Genomic DNA, 17229 nt, shown 5'->3' on the forward strand with positions numbered 1-17229 from the left:
TTTTTCTGGGCACCCACAGGATCGGAGGCACGGAATGGCGAGGGCTTCCTGAGGGCCTGGTGCTGAGTGAGGTGCTGGGAGGCTAAAGGAGGGCCAGGATACTTCAGGTTCCCCCACTTTCTCTCAGTTTCCCTCAGGTCCCCTCAGTTTCTCTCATGTTCTGCCAGATTTCCCTAGTTCCCTCAGTTTCCCTCAGGTTCCCCTTAGTGTCGCTCAGTGTCTCTCAGGTTTCCTGAGTTTCTCTGTTTCCCCCGTTTCTCTCAGTTTTCCCCAGTTTGTTTTCCTCAGTTTCCCCAAGTTTTCCTCAAGTTCCCTCAGTTTCTCTCAGGTCCCATTAATTTTTCTCAGGTTCCCTCAGTTTCCGTCAGGTTTTCTCGGGTTCCCCCAATTTCTCTCAGGTTCCCTCAGGTTGCCCTAGTTTTCCTCAAGTTCTCAGTTTCCCTCAGGTTCCACTAGTTACCCCCAGTTTCTCTGTTTCCTCCAGTTTCCCTCAGGTTCCCTCAAGTTCCCCTTGGTTTGTTGCCCCAGTTTCTCTCAGGTTCCCCCATCTTCCCTCACGTTCCCCCAAGTTTCAGGTCCCCCCAGTTTCAGGTTCCCCTAGTTTCACTCAGGTTCTCCCACTTTTCCTCAGTTTCTCTCAGGTTTTCCCAATTTCCCTCAGGTTCCCCCACTTTACTCAGGTTTTATCAGGTTTCTCTCAGATTCCCCCAGTTTCTCTCAGGTTCCTCCACTTTCCCAAAGGTCCCCTCAGTTTCTCTCATGTTCTGCCAGATTTCCCCAGGTTCCCCCACTTTTCCTCAGGTCACTTCAGTTTCTCTCAGGTTCCCTTAGTTTTCCTCAAGTTCCCTCAGGTTTCCCCAGTTTCCCTCAGGTCTGCTCAGTTTATCTCAGGTTCCCTTAGTTTTCCTCAGGTTTCTCAAGTTATCCTCAGTTTCTCTCAGGTTTCCTCAGGTTCTACCAGTTTCCCTCAGATCCCCTCAGTCTCTCTCTTTCCCCCAATTTCCCTCAGGCTTCCTCAGTTTCCCTCAGCTTTCTTCAGTTTCTCTGGTTCCCCAAGCTTCCTTGTTTGTTCCAGTTTGCCCCAGTTTCTCTCAGGTTCCTGCCATTTCCCTCAGCGTCCCCCAGTTTCTCTGTTTCCCTCAGGTTCCCCAGTTTCCCTCAGGCTCCCCCAGTTACTCTCAGGTTGCTCTGTTTCCCTCAGGCCCCTTTAGTTTCCCTCAGGTCCCCCCAGTTTTCCCCAGGTCCCCTCAGTTTCTCAGTTTCTCTCAGGTTGCCCCAGTTTCAGGTTCCCCCAGTTCTCAGGTTCCCTCAGTGTCTCAGGTTTCCTGAATTTCCCTCAGGTTTGTCTCAGGTTTCCCCAGTTTGTGTTTCAGTTTCCCCAAGTTTTCCTCAGGTTCCCCCAGTTTTCCTCAGGTCCCCTCGGTCTCTGTTTCCCCCAATTTCCCTCAGGTTTCCTCAGTTTTCTGTTCCCCCAGTTTCTCTGAGGTTCCCCCCAGTTTTCCTCAGTTTCCTTCAGTTTCTCTGGTTCCCCAAGCTTCCCTCTGTTTCTTCCAGTATGCCCCAGTTTCTCTCAGGTTCCGCCAGTTTCAGGTTCCCACCATTTTCCTCAGCTTCCCCCAGTTTTCCTCAGCTTCCTTTGCTTTCTCTGGTTCCCCAAGCTTCCCTCTGTTTCTTCCACTTTGCCCCAGTTTCCCTCAGGCTCCCCCAGTTCTCAGGTTGCCCCTGTTTCCCTCAGGCTCCTTTAGTTTCTCTTAGGTCCCTCAGGTTCCCCCAGTTTTCCTCAGGTCCCCTCAGGTTCCCCCAGTGTCTTAGGTTTCCTGAATTTGTCTCAGGTTTCCCCAGTTTGTTTCCCTCAGTTTCCCCAAGTTTTCTTCAGGTTCCCTCAGTTTCTCTCAGGTCCCACCAATTTTTCTCAGGTTCCCTCAATTTCCTCAGTTTTCTGTTCCCTCCATTTTCCCTCAGACTCCCCCAGTTACTCTCAGGTTGCCCCTGTTTCCCTCAGGCTCCTTTAGTTTCCCTCAGGTCCTCCCAGTTTTCCCCAGGTTCCCTCAGTTCCCTCAGTTTCCCCAGTTTTCCTCAGTTTGCCTCTGTTTTTCTCAGATTTCCCCAGTTTCCTTCAGATTCTTCCAGTTGTCCTCAGGTCCCCTCAGTTCCTCTCAGGTTCCTTCAAGTTTGCCTCAGTTCCCCTCAGTTTCTCTCAGGTTTCCCCACTTTCTCTCAGGTTTCCCCACTTTCTCTCAGGTCCCCTCACCTTCTCTCAGGTCTCCTCAGGTTCTCTTAGGTTCCCCCAGTTTTCCTCAGGTCCCCTCAATTTCCCTCAGGTTCTCTCAGTTTTCTGTCCCCCCCCCCATTTATCTCAGGTTCCCCCAGTTTTCCTCAGCTTCCTTCAGTTTCTCTGGTTCCCCAAGCTTCCCTCTGTTTCTTCCAGTTTGCCTCAGTTTCTCTCAGGTTCCCCCAGGTTCTGCTTCCCCCAGGTTCTCTCAATTTTCAAGTTCCCTCAATTTCCCTTGGGTTTCCTTAGTTTTCTGTTCCCTCAGTTTCAGGTTCTCCCCAGTTTCTCTCAGGTTCCCCCAGTTTTCCTCAGCTTCCTTCAGTTTCTCTGGTTCCCCAAGCTTTCCTCTGTTTCTTCCACTTTGCCCCAGTTTCTCTGAGGTTCTCTTAAGTTTTCCTCAGGCTCCCCCAGTTTCCCTTGGGCTCCCCCATCTCCCTCAGGCTCCTTTAGTTTCCCTGAGTTTGCCCCAGGTTCCCCCAGTTTTCCTCAGGTCCCCTCAGTTTCTCTCACATTCCCCCAGTTTCAGGATTACCTCGGGTTCCCCCAGTTCTTGGGTTCCCTCAGTGTCTCTCAGGTTTCCTGAATTTCCCTCAGGTTCCCTCAGTTTCTCTCAGATTCCCTCATTTCCCTCAGGTTTCCAAAAGTTCACTCAGTTTCTCTTAGGTCCCCTCAGGTTCCCCCAGTTTCCCTCAAGTCCCTTCAGTTTCTTTCAGGTTCCCCTAGATTTCCTCTGGTTCCCTCAGTTTCTCTCAGGTACCCCAGTTTCAGTTTTCCTAAGGTCCCCTCAGTTTCAAGTATCTGTTTCCCTCAGGTCCCCTCACTTTTTCTCAGGTTCCCTCATATTCCCCCAGTTTTTCTGTTTCTCTCAGGTTTCCAGTTTTTCTCAGGTTCCCTCAGTTTCCCCAGTTTTCCTCCGTTTGCCTCTGTTTCTCTGATTCCCCCAGGTTCCCTCAGTTTCTCTCAGGTCCCCTCAGTTTCTTTGATTCCCCCAGTTTCCCTAAGGTCACCTCAGTTTCTCTCATGTTCCGCCAGATTTCCCCAGTTCCCTTAGTTTCTCTCAGGTTCCCTCAATGTCTCTCAGGTTTCCTGAGCTCCCCCGTTTCTGTTTCCCCTCGTTTCTCTCAAGTTCCTTCAGTTTCTCTCAGGTCCCATTGATTTCCCTCAGCTTCCCCCAGTTTGCCTCTGTTTCTCTGAGTCCCCCAGTTTTCTCCAGGTTCCCTCAGTTCTCTCAGGTCCCCTCAGTTTCTTTGATTCCCCCAGTTTCCCTAAGGTCACCTCAGTTTCTCTCATGTTCCGCCAGATTTCCCCAGTTCCCTTAGTTTCTCTCAGGTTCCCTCAATGTCTCTCAGGTTTCCTGAGATTCCCCCGTTTGTTTCCCCCTGTTTCTCCGTTTCCCTCAAGTTCCCTCAGTTTCTCTCAGGTCCCATTAATTTCCCTCAGGTTCCCCCAGTTTCCCCCAGTTTCAAGTTACCGCTTGGTTTCCCTCAGCTTGCCCCAGTTTCCCTCAGGTTGCCCCACTTTTCCTTAGTTTTCCAGGTTTTCTCAGTTCCCCCTCAGTTTCCCTCGCATTCCCCCAGTTTTTCTCAGGGTCCCCCACTTTTCCTCAGTTTTTCAGGTTTTTCCAGTTTCCCTTGGGCTCCCCAAGTTTTCTTAGGTTCCTTCAGGTCCTCCCACTGTCCCCCAGGTTCCCCCACTTTCCCTCAGGTCACTTCAGTTTCCCTCAGGTTTTCCCAGTTTCCCTCAGGTTTTCTCAAGTTCTCCCAGTTTGCCTTAGGTTTTCTCAGTTTCTCTGATTTCCCCAGTTTCCCTAAGGTCTGCCCAGTTTATTTCAGGTTCCCCCAGTTTTCACTCAGGCTCCCCCAGTTTTCCTTAGTTTCTCTCAGGTTCTGTCAGTTTTCCCCAGGTTCCCTCAGGTTTCCTCAGATTCCCCCAGTTTCCCTCAGGTCTGCTCAGTTTTCCTCAGGTTCCCCCAGGTTCCCTCAGGTTTCCCCAGGTTCTCCCAGTTTCCCTAAGTTCTGCTTAGTTTATCTCAGGTTCCCCCAGTTTTCCTCATGTTCTCCCAGTTTTCCTCAGGTTCCCCCAGTTACCAGTTTCTCTCAGGTTTCCTCAGGTTCCCTGTTTCCTCCAGGTTTCCCTCAGGTTCCTCCAGTTTCTCTCAGGTCTCCCCAGTTTTCCCCAGTTTTCCTCAGGTTTCCCCAGTTTGCCTCTATTTCTCTGATTCCCCTGTTTCCTTCAGATTCTTCCAGTTTTCCTCAGGTTCCCTCAGTTTCTCTCAGGTCCTTCAAGTTTCCCTCAGTTTTCCTTAGGTTTCCTCAATCTCTCAGGTTCCCCCAGTTTCCCTCAGGTCCTCTCAGGTCTCCCCATTTTCTCTCAGGTCTCCCCATTTTCTCTCAGGTCCCCTCAGTCTCTCTCAGGTTTCCCCAATTTTCCTCAAGTTCCCTCAGTTTCCCTTAGGTTTCCTCAGTTTTCTCTGTTCCTCCTGGTTTCCCTCGGCTTCCCCCTGGTTTCCCTCGGCTTCCCCCTGGTTTCCCTCGGCTTCCCCCTGGTTTCCCTCGGCTTCCCCCGGTTTCCCTCGGCTTCCCTCAGCTTCCCCCAGCTTCCCTCAGCTTCCCCCAGCTTCCCTCAGCTTCCCCCAGCTTCCCTCAGCTTCCCCCAGCTTCCCTCAGCTTCCCCCAGCTTCCCTCAGCTTCCCCCAGTTTTCCTCAGCTTCCCCCAGTTTTCCTCAGCTTCCCCCAGTTTTCCTCAGCTTCCCCCAGTTTTCCTCAGCTTCCCCCAGTTTTCCTCAGCTTCCCCCAGTTTTCCTCAGCTTCCCCCAGTTTTCCTCAGCTTCCCCCAGTTTCCCTCAGCTTCCTTCAGTTTCTCAGGTTCCCCAAGCTTCCCTCTGTTTCTTCCAGTTTGCCCCAGTGTCTCTCAGCTTCCCTCAGTGTCTCTCAGGTTTCCCCAGTTTTCCTCAGGTTCCCTCAACTTACCTCAGTTTCTTTCTGGTTTACCCAGCTTCCCTTAGTTTCTCTCGGGTTCCCCCAGTTTTCCTTCAGGTTTCCCTCCAGTTTCCCTCAGGTCTCTTCAGGCTCTGCCAGTTTCCCTCAGTTTCCTTCAGGTTCTGTTAGGTGAGACTGATGGGGTGTCGGGGTCCCTGAGGTGTAGGGGAAAGCGATGAGCCCAAGGAGGTCAGTTGGAGGAAACTGAAGGCCTCCCAGCCCCAGTGCTGTTCAAACTGAACAGGGTCCCCAATAAAGGGCCAGTCCGAACCCTGACATCCCTGTTTCTGCTGTTTCCCACAGTTCACTCCTGCCTTGACTACTGGGGGCGTCTAATCTCCCTCCCTTTGTCTTTCCAGCTCCCCAGAGACCATAGCAACTACAGAAGCTGAAGACATTTCCAGAAGTTCAAGCTTTCACCCTCTTCAGGTCCCCACTGAGCTGGGACCCAGGTCATCCACCCTACCCCAAATCCCTGGATAGGAAACCCTTTTCTCCTGTTCCTTGTCCCCCTCATCCCTGCCCCCCAGCATCCTACTGGCCCCAGCACCTGCATCCAGATTTTTCTGTTTCCCTCAGGTTTCCCCAGTTTCTCTCAGTATCTCTTAGATTCCCCTCAGTATCTCTTACGTTCCCTCAGTTTCTCTAAGTTTCCCCCAGCTTCCCTCAGGTTCCCCCAGTTTCAGGTTCCCCCGGTTTCCCTCAGGTTCCCGCTCCTATCCACCCCAGCAGGAGGCAGTCAGCCTGGCCATGTGCCCCCCAGTCAGTGTGCCATTGGAGGAAGAGGGCATGTCCTACCTCTACGCCTCCTGGATGTATCGGCGTCAACATGGAGACCAGCTCTGCGTTTGCTTCACTTGCTTCAAGAGTGCCTTTGAGAACCTTAAAGAGATGCTGGAGTCAGATATCTTGGAAGAAGTCAACTGGGACCCTGAGCTGATGGAGCACACTGAGGCAGAGTCTGAGCAGGAGGGGTCCCCAGAGATGGAGCTGGGCTGGGGGCAGAGCCCAGGGCAGCCTATGCAGGTGGGCTCTGAGGCATGGGAGCCAGAGACCCTGGCATTAGCCCCAGAAGGGGTGGAAGACGTAGCCCTAGACCTCGAATTTGTGCCCACTGAACTAGGGCCTCAGGATGCTGAGCCCCTGGGCCTGGGCCTTGAGGATGCTGACTGGACCCAGGGTCTTCCCTGGAGATTGGATCTGCCTCTTATCTGCTCACACTGGGAAAGCTGCGTTTCTTCATGGCAGGAGTCTTTCAAAATGGACCTGCCCCCAGGGTAGCCCATGGTGTTGGAGCTGGGCACTACCTAGGCAGTGGACCCTGCCAAGGCTGAGGCCTGGTTACTGGCCCTGCAGCTCGTCTCCATGGTGGACTGCTATGATGCCATACCTCCAGAAGATGACCCCGAACAGGGCCCTGAGGACCCCAGGGCAGCACTGGAAATTGCTGCTAGAACCTGGTGAGGAGTGGGTGGTGAGACTCCAGGATGCACCCCAAGAGCAGGACCTGCATCAGTGGAAGCTGAGCATTCTAGAAACATCCTCAACAAGACACAGGGCAGAGCTGGTCCCTGCAGACACTGCCCTGCAGAAGAGGGGATTCATCATAGTCGTCTTCACCCCAGACCGACAGGGAGAGAGAGAAGCTATGGTCCTCCAGCCAAGGACAGAATCCCAGCACCCCTGAGACACAGAGCAAGGGTTCTGAGGAAAGCCTGGCTGTTGCAGGAGTCCAGCCATGGGGGAGGTACCCTGTTTCCAGCCTCAGTCCAGGGCCCCAGAACTGAGAGACTAAGCTCATGTAGCTGCCATTGATCTGGGTATACCAGGACATCAGAGACTGAAGGACCAGCAATTGCTCTTCCACAACAGCTAGGGGAGCAGTTGGTAAAAGATGAGCCCTTATGCCTGTGGAAATATGGGGAGCAGCTTTAGGGGCTGGGAGATAGGGCCTGTTGTGGCCTCAGAGGGAAGCATTACAAATATTCATTACCTGGAAACAAGTTCTTATCTGTTGATTGTTACATAGTTCTGGATGTGTTGGCCTGAGTGGCTGCTGTGCTATTTGTGACATGGGGGGAGGGCACAGAACTTGTGCCTATTTTACCTTGGCCATGGGGTGGGATATTTCTTGTAAAACACATACCCTGCAGAACACACCAGAATCTGTTGTGACCTGGATGTGTTCTCGACTTTGCCAGGACAATCTAAGGGCTGCCACAAGACCCTGTCAGCAGCACTAGGGTCTCTGGTCTACAGGAAAAGCTGGTTTCAAACTTTGACGGTTGATGCAATTTAATTCCTGTTTTAAATGTTTTTAATTAAATAGTCATATAAGCATTCAGTCAAGCACCTGTGTAAGTCATATACCTCAACAAGTTTTGTTGATTACCCTTGTCCTCTCAGTATCTGGGCTAAGCCACCTTTACTGGCTTGAAATCCCACCAGGTGGTGGGAAAAGAGGACAAAAGGGAAGAGGAACAGAGGGTTCTGGTCGGTTTTCAGGTCCATGATGGAGTTTGTTTCACATTACCTATAAAGAAATACAGGGCCAGGCGCAGTGGCTCATGCCTGTAATCCCAGCACTTTGGTATTACTTGAGCCCAGGAATTCGAAACCAGCCTGGGCATCATGAGATTTCATCTTTACTAACAATACAAAAAGTTAGCTGAGTGTGGTGGCACACGCCTGTAGTCCCATCCACTCAGGAGGTTGAGGCAGGAGGATTGCTTGAGTCCGGGAGGGGTCCCCAACCACAGTGAGCTATGATTGTGCCACTGCATTTCAGCCTTGGCAACAGCAAGACCCTGTCTCAAAAAATAGGCCAGGTGAGGTGTGGCACATAACTGTAATCCCAGAACTTTGGAATGCCGAGTCAGGGATTGCTTGAGTTTAGGAGTTCAAGACTAACCTGGGCAACATGGCGAAACCCTAGCTACAAAAAATACAAAAATTAACTGGGCATGGTGGTGTGTGCCTGTACTTCCAGCTACTTGGGAGGCTGAGGTGGGAGGATTGCTTGAGTTTGAGAGTTCAGGATTCAGTGAGCCAAGATCAGAGCGCTACACTCCAGCCTGAGTGACAGAGTGAGACCCTATCTCAAAATATTTAAAGAAGGGCCATGTTTTGAACAATAAGAATTGTTCAAACATAGAATTTAATATAGACATGTCCCAGAATTTTTTAACATTTAAAATTTTATATAAAAATATAAACTTTATTAAGTAACAATTTCAAACATAGAATTTCATGTAGACATGCCCAGAATTTTTTTTACTACATGTAAAGGTTGCTAATGTTCAGGAAACAGATGATGCCAATTATGATGGCTACGATGGTGGTGATAATGGTGATGGAGATAGTGAAGATAGAAAAGACCTACAGGAAGAGACCTGAAGGATAAAGGGCTCTGCCTCCTGGGACTTAGCTGCTGCTGGGGCCTCTCCATTAGTTTCATCATTGGGGCTCTCCACTGCTGTCAGACATGGATGGGGATGTCACCTTCAAGGAGGAGGTGAGGCCCCTGGCCTTGTCTGCCAGGAAGGCAGGAAGAAGGCGAATGGCCACACTGAGGGAGAGGAACCCCCACACTGTTACATGACACAGGGTTAGGGGTTTGGCCCCATGGCATGGTACACACATGTGCCTTCGGTTGTATGCTTGCAAGAGAAATCTGGGGCACCTGGGGTTTCTGCCCCCACTCCAGCCTTGACTTCCACCTTTCCAATCCCTAGAAGGGCGTTCTAGAGCTCTGCATTCAGCCTCTTCACTCAGGACATGTGATGAATCCTGAACTGGAACTTTTTCCCAAAGGTCAGCCAGCTTTTCCCAAAGGCCTCATGGGACCAGGAAGACTAGTGTTGGGTCCCCCAAAAGTTGATTTTGAGAAAAGACTATTATGTGCACTAGACATTTCTCCTCATTCTACGTTTGAGCTTTCCTGAGCTTGGACGTTTTAAGTCAGGGGAAATGCTCTGAATTCCACATTGTCTCCTGCCAGCTTACGCCCTTCCATCACTTTAGATTGTTCAGATGTCCAAGGCTCTTCACTAATAGGCCCACCAAGCTGGAGACCCGTACAGTTCTAATTGGTTTGATTGATGTTATCGTCTCTCCAGCTCTAAGATCTGGTGGTGTTTGAGACCAAGACTGGGGAAGTTGTAGTGCCTGAAGTTGAAAGTAAGGGAAAATATTAGCAACATCAAAGGAAGCATCTCCAGGAAGAGTAAAGTGAACTCACTAACCACAGAGGTACTCTGGGAGAGGTGGGAGGCCCTGCAGGGGTGTGCCCCTGGGACCTCCTTCCAGAAAAAAGAGCTCTCAGCCCTGGGTAGGATCCCAGGCAGCTGATGGCCAATGGCTGAGCTCTAATTGGAGCTTTGAGTGGCTGGCCATTTCTCTATGCCAGTCTTTGCTCCTCATGAGGCTCCCTGACTTCATCTGGAGTGCATTTAGCCTGAGCTGCCCCCACCCCTCACTTTTATTCCCTTATTTTTATTATTTTCTTTTTAGAGAGACAGAGTCTCGCTGTGTTGTGCAGGCTGATCTTGAATTCCTGGGCTCAAGTGATCCTCCCACTTGGCCTCCCACAGTGCTGAGATTATAGGTATGAGCCACTGCGCCTGGCCATGTTCCCTTATTTTCATCAAGCATCTCCACCCCAGTGTCTCTGGTAGGATGGGCCTCTGGTCTCTGAGCACCTAGGAGGTAAGGTGGGTTCTGAACAAAGAATCCTCTTTAAGTCTGAAAAACACAAACATCAGGCTGGATGGGCACCTAAAAAGAGCCCCCATGAAACCAGTTCTGTCTGTGGAACCTCATTTTCTACAGAATTTAGTAATGTAGTTCTTGGGCCAGGCACAGTGGCTCACGCCTCTAATCCCAGTGCTTTGGGAGGCCAAGGCGGGTGGATCACGAGGTCAAGAGATTGAGACCAGCCTGGCCAACATGGTGAAACCCTATCTCTACTAAAAATACAAAAATTAGTTGGGCGTAGTGGTGTGCGCCTGTAGTCCCAGCTACTCAGGAGGCTGAGGCAGGAGAATCGCTTGAACCTGGGAAGTAGAGGTTGCAATGAGCCATGATAGTGCCACTGAACTCCAGCCTGGGTGACAAGGCAAGACTCTGTCTCAAAAAAAAAAAAAAAGAAAGTACTTCTTTCAGAAAAATTTTCATTGCAAAACACAATGAACCCATTGAGTGCAGAGTGAAGCTTTAAAAGTCACATTTGTAGAAAATAGGAGCCTTATTATTATGATTTATAATTTAATGGTTTATAAAGTGAATCACAGGCAGGCAGAGCCACTTTGCACAGAGCACAGTGTTCTAGGGGTGGGGGCCCCCACGACCCCCATGGGTGGCAGCAGCCCCAAGCAGTGCTCCTCAGGTCCTGTGGGAGCCCCATTCTGTGGCCTCTCAGGCCCTCTTGGGTTCAGGCCAAGGTCACCTTGCAGTAGAGGAGGATCCTCAGGTGTCCTCCAACAGCTCCCCCAAAGGAAGGACCCCTCCTGGCAGCACCATCAGCCCTCAAGTTCCCTCCTCCCTGCTGTCACCTCAGCTGTAACACCCATTCTCAGGGCAGCCCAGGCCCTCATGGTCCACAGGGTCTGTCCGGCTTCCACACTGAACAGCATTTTGTCCTTCCCTCATGGTGCAAATGGAGAGGAGAACACTGCTGTGTGACCTGTGGCCCTGCAGGACATCATGATATAAACAGACACCGTGATCGCTCCTAGAAGCACAGGGAACTTTCCAAAGCCTTCTGGCCAAGTCTATCTTGGTCATCCAAATATCTTGGTCTGTGGCCCTGAGGGCTCTATCAGGCTGGACTACCCAGTAATTTTAGCAATTGACCCAAGGGTGATTATCAACGCCTGGAGGCATCTCTCTGTGACCTGGCATGACATGATCTCAGGATCACAGAGTGTCTTTTGATTGGGGGATTTAGTCAATTTAAATTTAGGGTTACTGCCATTTGATGTTAACTGGCTATTTTATCCATTTGTTGATGTAAATTCTTCTTTATGTTGATACTCTTTATTTTTTGGTATATTTTTAGAAAGGCTCATACTGGTTGTTCCTTTCTATGTATAATGCTTCTTTCAGAAGTTCTTGTAAAGCAGGCCTGGTGGTAATAAAATCTCTGAGTACTTGCTTGTTCATAAAAGATTTTATTTTTCCTTCAATTGTGAAGCTTAGTTTGGCAGGATATGAGATTCTAGGCTGAAAGTTCTGTTCTTTAAGTATGTTGAATATTGGCCCCCACTCTCTTCTGGCTTGTAGGGTTTCCACCGAGAGATCTGCTGTAAGTCTAATAGGCTTCCCTTTATGGGTAACCTGGCCTTTCTCTCTGGCTGCCCTTAGTATTTTCTCCTTCGTTTCCATCCTGGTGAATCTAACGATTATGTGCCTTGGGGTTGCTCTTCTTGAGGAAACTTTGTGGTGTTCTCTGTATTACATGGGGTTGAATAGTGTCCTGCTTTGCTAGATTGGGAAAATTTTCCTGGATAATATCCTGAAAAGTATTTTCCAGCTTGGATTCATTCTCTCCATCACATTCAGGTACACCAATCAAACATAGATTAGGACTTTTCACATAGTCCCATATTTCTTGGAGACTTTGCTCATTCCTTTCATCCTTTTTTCTCTATTCTTGTCTTGTCGTTTTATTTCATTAAGTTGGTCTTTGACCTCTGATATCCTTTCTTCTGCTTGATCCATTCTGCATTTAAACTTGTGCATATTTCAGTAAGTTCTCGTGTTGTATTTTTCAACTCCTTTAGTTCATTTATATTCCTCTCTATATTGTCTATTCTTTTCAGCATTTCGTCAAACCTTTTTTCAAAGTTCTTAGTTTCTTTACATTGGGTTAGAACAAGTTCTTTTAATTCCCAGAAGTTTCTTATCATCCACCTTCTGAAGCCTACTTCAGATAATGGAACACAGTCCTTTTCCATCAGGGCTTGTTCTGTTGCTGATGAGGAACTGCAATCCCCTGTAGAGAAAGAGGGGTTCTGATTTTGGGTATGCTCGGCCTTCTTAGGCTGGTTTTTCCCCTTTATTATAAATTTATCCATCTGTCATCGTTACAATTACCGCCTTTTTAATTAGGTTTCTGAGTCGACGTCCAATTTATTGATTTCCAGTGCTGGGATTCAAGCAACCCACTGCGCCGGCCAAAATAGCAGCGATAAGACTGATGGTGCTCTTCTGCTCGGGAATCTCTGGCCTGGCTTCCTTCTGAAGTCCGCAACAAGCGGCTCTGCCTTCCCGGAGCTCCAAACACCAGTCAGTAAGGGAACCAGTCCCGTTTACTCTGCATGAAGAGCTGCCGTGCCAAGGCACCAGCAAAACCTCTGCGCCAGCCACAATCAAAAGATACAGCCAATCAAAAGATACAGCCAAAACCTAACGGTATATCCAAAGATACACAAAGACTTAAAACAAAGGGTTGGAGAAAAATTTACCAACCAAATGGAGAGCAAAAATAAATAAATAAACAAAAAGCAGGAGTTGCCATTCTCACATTTGATAAAATAGATTTCAAAGCAACAAAGATACAGTGGTAAAATGATCAATGCAACAATAAGAGATCTTAATACCCAGATACATAAGACCCATAACGAGATTTAGACTCAACGAGACAGAAAATTAATAAGGATATCCAGGACTTCAACTTAGATCCAGAACAAGTAAACTCAATAAATATTTATAGAGTTCTCCATTTTAAATACACAAAATATTGATCGGCCATTATTAATACCCATTTTTAGAATGAAGCAATATTCCTGTTCTCTCTCCCTCTTTTTCTTCCTCTTTCTTCCTCTCCTTCTCTTTTTTACTTTTCAACATCCTAGTTCCTCACCTCTACTTGATACATTCCTCTGAACACCTGATTCCTTGTGATTCTCCTGTCCCACTGAAACCTCCAATCCATTAAAAAATTACCTCAAAACGGATCAAAGACCTAAATGTAAGAGTTATAACTATAAAAGTCCTAGAAGAAAACATAAGGAAAAGTTTCACAATCCTGAATTTGGCAATGTATTCTAGGATGTAATACCAAAAGCACAGGCAATAACAGAAGAAAAAAAACGGATCACAGAGTGTTTGGAACAGAAGCAGCAAATCAGCCAACACAGTGAAGCCCTGGATCACTGACCCCAGGACGAGAGGCTGAGAGCAGTGACCACTGTGGGCTTGTCGAGACCTAAGCTTTGGGCAGAGCTGTGGCAGGGTTTTCCTCTCTGTTGGGTGACAAAGGCCTCCCTGTACTTGTACTGATTGTTTTTGATTGTGAAAATTTCTAAGGTGACTCCAAGTCTCCAAACAATAATAACGAGGCAGGGAGACAGGTGAGGGAGGTGTGGTCACGGAAAGGTGAGAGTTCCCAAGGCAATTTTCATGTTCAGATGGGGAACAGTGACATGGAATATCTGTAGTTGGTTGGAAATTTTCTTTTCTTTCTTTTTTGAGATGGAGTCTCGAGTGCAGTGGTGCAATCTTGGCTCACTGCAACCTCTGCCTCCTGGGTTCAAATGATTCTACTGTCTCAGCCTACGGAGTAGCTGGTATTGATTATAGACACACGCCACCATGCCCGGCTAATTTTGTATTTTTAGTTTCACCATATTGGCCAGGTTGGTCTTGAACTCCTGACCTCAGGTGACCCACCCATCTGGGCCTCGAAAAGTACTGGGATTACAGGCATGAGCCACCACACTCAGGTGGAAAATTTCAAATTAAGTGTCTTAAAAAGTTAGAAATCAACTGAGCACAGTAGTTCACACCTGTCATCCCAGCACTTTGGGAGGCCGAGGTAGGCAGATCATGAGGTCAGGAGTTTGAGACCAGCCTGGCCAATATGGTGAAACCCTGTCTCTACTAAAAATAGAAAAATTAGCCAGGCATGGTGGTGCGTGCCTGTAGTCCCAGCTACTTGGGAGCCTGAGGCAGAATTGCTTGAACCTGGGAGGCAGAGGATTGCAGTGAACCAGGATTGCACCACTGCACTCCAGCCTGGGCAACACATCAAGACTCTGTCTCAAAAAAAAAAATCACAAAAACAATATAAATACTATTTACAGCTTCCACATATCAAGGTGAAAACAGTGGAATATTGACATTTTTATCAATATAGCAGAAGAAAAGAAAAATGTAAATAAATAAGATGAAAAATCTGAGAATAAAAAAATAAGACGATAGAAATGAATCTAAATTTATACACCATCATAAAAACAAGAAATTATGAAAAATATGACCAAGTAGGGTCTAATTCACAAATGCATAGATGGGCCAATGCCAAATAATTTATCAATGTACTAACACATTCACAGATTAGAAAGGAAAAATCACATGATCATCTCAGCAGAGGTAGAAATAGTGTTTGATAAAAATCACCTTTTACTCATTTAAAAAAACTCTTTGAAAAAACCAAAACCTCTTATTAACAGAGAATAGAAAGAAATTTCCTTACCCTGACAAAGGTATCTACCCAATATCATGCTTCCTTGTGAAACTTCTGGGAGAATTTTCCTTCTTGAGAGTAAAAGATGGGGGCGCTTGTCATCACTCCAGCTACTCAACATTACATCCAGGGTTGAGCAGAGAAAACTAAATGAGGTGTACAAGATTTGGAAAGAAAAAGGCAAAATGTTGTAGTTGATCTTATCGTTTACACAGAAATCAGAAAGGTTTGGAAATCCTGAGGGGAGATTAAGGAGTTAAACCAGGTTTCTACAAGATCAGGACGTGGAGTTCTCTAAAGCAGGCCTAGGAGAAGTCATCCTAAACTGAAATGGCCACAGTCACAGCAGGCCCATGGCTGCCTGTCCTACAAGCACTCCTCTAGCTCTGAAACAAAACACAGGGGCAGTGCATGCTCTCCTCCTATGGAACATCCAGAAGCACTGGCTGGGAACAACATATGTTGAGGTCCTGTGGAGCTGAGCTGGGTGAAAAAGAGACTCCCAGGGAGCTGAAGGAGGAGGTGCTGCAGGCCTGCCAGTCCACAGAGCTCCCAGCAGACCCAAGAGTCACCTGCGTCAGGACCTCGAAGCCTCCTGTTAGGAGCCACAAGGTGGGTGGCGCCTGCAAGGCTGTGTCTGCACTCTGACCATCCAGACCTCAGTCCCCCTCGAGGGCTGCCCCTCAGAGCAGGCCACAGCAGGTGGACACAGAACTAGAAAGTTGCAGCCACAAGCCCAGGACATCTCTCCCCGAGGTGCAAAGAGGCCTGGAGCCAAATCTTCATGCTCAGAAGGAACCACCCTACTGATATCTTGACTTTAGACTTCTGGCCTGTAGAGCAAGGGAAGACATTTCTGTGGTCTGAGCCACCTAATTTGTGGTAATTTGTTCTCGAAGTGCTAGGAAACCTGTGCACCCAGGGGCCCTGCTTGGTTGTGTAAAATAAGGAGGCGTCTGGCTGTGCCTCTGTGTCTATTTTGGTAAACTGTGTTTTTCAAGGGATTCATGCTTTCATCTAAGTTTTAAGGTGTAAAGTTGTTAATGTCCTCTCATTGCACATCTGTGCAATCCACAGTGATACTCTATTTTATTCTTACGTTAGTAATTTGTTGTTTTCTCTAATTTTTCTTGCTAGAAAATTATTGAGTTTGTTAATCTTGTCAAAGAACCAACATTTGGCTTTGTTGATGTTTTATCTATAGTGTTTCTGTTTTATATCTATTCTTCATTATTTCATCTTTCTACTCTCTTTAAGCTTAATTTGTTCTATGTTCTTCTTTACTAACATAGGCATTTAAAACTACATATTCTCTGGCTGGGTGCGGTGGCTCACACCTGTAAATCCCAGCACTTTGGGAGGTTGAGGTGGGCAGATCACTTGAGGCCAGGAGTTCATGATCAGCCTGGCCTACACAGTGAGACCCCATCTCCACTAAAAATACAAAAATTAGCCTGGCATGGTGGTGGGCACCTGTAATCCCAGCTACTCGGGAGGCTGAGGCAAGAGAATTGCTTGAACCGGGGAGGTGGAGGCTATAGTGAGCAGAGATCACTCCATTGCCCTCCAGCCTGGATGACAGAGCAAGACTCCATCTCAAAAATAAATAAATAAATAGCAAGCTACACATTCTCTCTAGGCACTGTGTTAGCCACAGTCAACAAAAGCTGTATTTTAATCATTGTTTAGGTCAAAATATTTTAAATTTTCCATGTTTTTTCTTTGATTCATGGATTATATAGAAGAGCACTGCTGGATTTCCAAGCATTTGGTAGTTTGAGTTATTTTTAAATTGATTTCTAATTTTATTCTCTTGTGGCCAGAGAGTATATTATGAATGATGTTAATTCTTTGAAATGTGAATTCTTACGCAACAACAAAGAACTGTCCAAATGTGTAATTTCACTCACCCTTCTACACCTGGTGCTCTTATTGTCATGGATACTAGTCTATGTGTGTTATCACCACACGTCAGTGTGCTGTTCCTGCACACAGTCTTCATCTTTTCTATTTACAAACATAATTACCTTTCTGGTGCACTTCATTTTCCCATGCACTTCCGAATTTCTCTCTGGGGTCATTTTCTCTCAGCAGAAGGAAAGCTTGGAGAGCTCTTTTAGTATTTTTTGTGCTGCAACAAATGTTACTGCTTTGTCTGAAAATATCTTTATTTTACTATACATAAATTGTTGGTTAAAACTCCTTTCTTTTGGTGTTTTCAAGATGTCATTCTCTTCTGGTTTCCATGGTTTCTTTTTCTTTTTTTTTTTTTTTTTGAGATGGAGTCTTGCTTTGTCACTCAGGTTGGAGTACAGTGGCGTGATCTCAGCTCACTGCAACCTCTGTCTCTTAGGTTCAAGTGATCCTCCTGTCTCAGCCTCCCAAGTAGCTGGAATCACAGGTACCTGCCACCATGCCTGGATAATTTTTGTATTTTTATTAGAGACAGAATTTCACCAGGTTGGTCAGGCTGGTCTTGAACTCCTGACCTCAGATGATCTGCCCGCCTCAGC

At 47.5% G+C, this 17229-nt stretch overlaps 1 protein-coding gene across 2 annotated transcripts; it reads left to right on the forward strand.

Moving 5' to 3' along the window:
* Window positions 1–7594, forward strand: TEX19 (testis expressed 19). Of its 2 annotated transcripts, XM_035302238.3 has the most exons (3): window positions 1–71; window positions 5610–5702; window positions 5983–7594. In XM_035302238.3, the coding sequence occupies exon 3, from the start codon at window positions 6001–6003 to the stop codon at window positions 6529–6531; it is 531 nt and encodes a 176-aa protein (XP_035158129.1). In that variant the 5' UTR covers window positions 1–71; window positions 5610–5702; window positions 5983–6000; the 3' UTR covers window positions 6532–7594. The 2 variants fall into 2 exon arrangements, with proteins under 2 accessions (XP_035158129.1, XP_017828603.1); XM_017973114.5 differs by lacking the exon at window positions 1–71 and having other exon boundaries at window positions 5079–5702; window positions 5957–7594.
* The last annotated feature ends 9635 nt before the right edge of the window (window positions 7595–17229 follow it).

This window comes from Callithrix jacchus, chromosome 5 (assembly GCF_049354715.1).
Source record: "Callithrix jacchus isolate 240 chromosome 5, calJac240_pri, whole genome shotgun sequence".
NCBI classification, from domain to species: Eukaryota; Metazoa; Chordata; class Mammalia; order Primates; family Cebidae; genus Callithrix; species Callithrix jacchus.

Bases quoted from the DNA above. Each gene is read 5' to 3' on its own strand.
- TEX19 (XM_035302238.3), top strand. From the start codon at position 6,001: ATGTGCCCCCCAGTCAGTGTGCCATTGGAGGAAGAGGGCATGTCCTAC.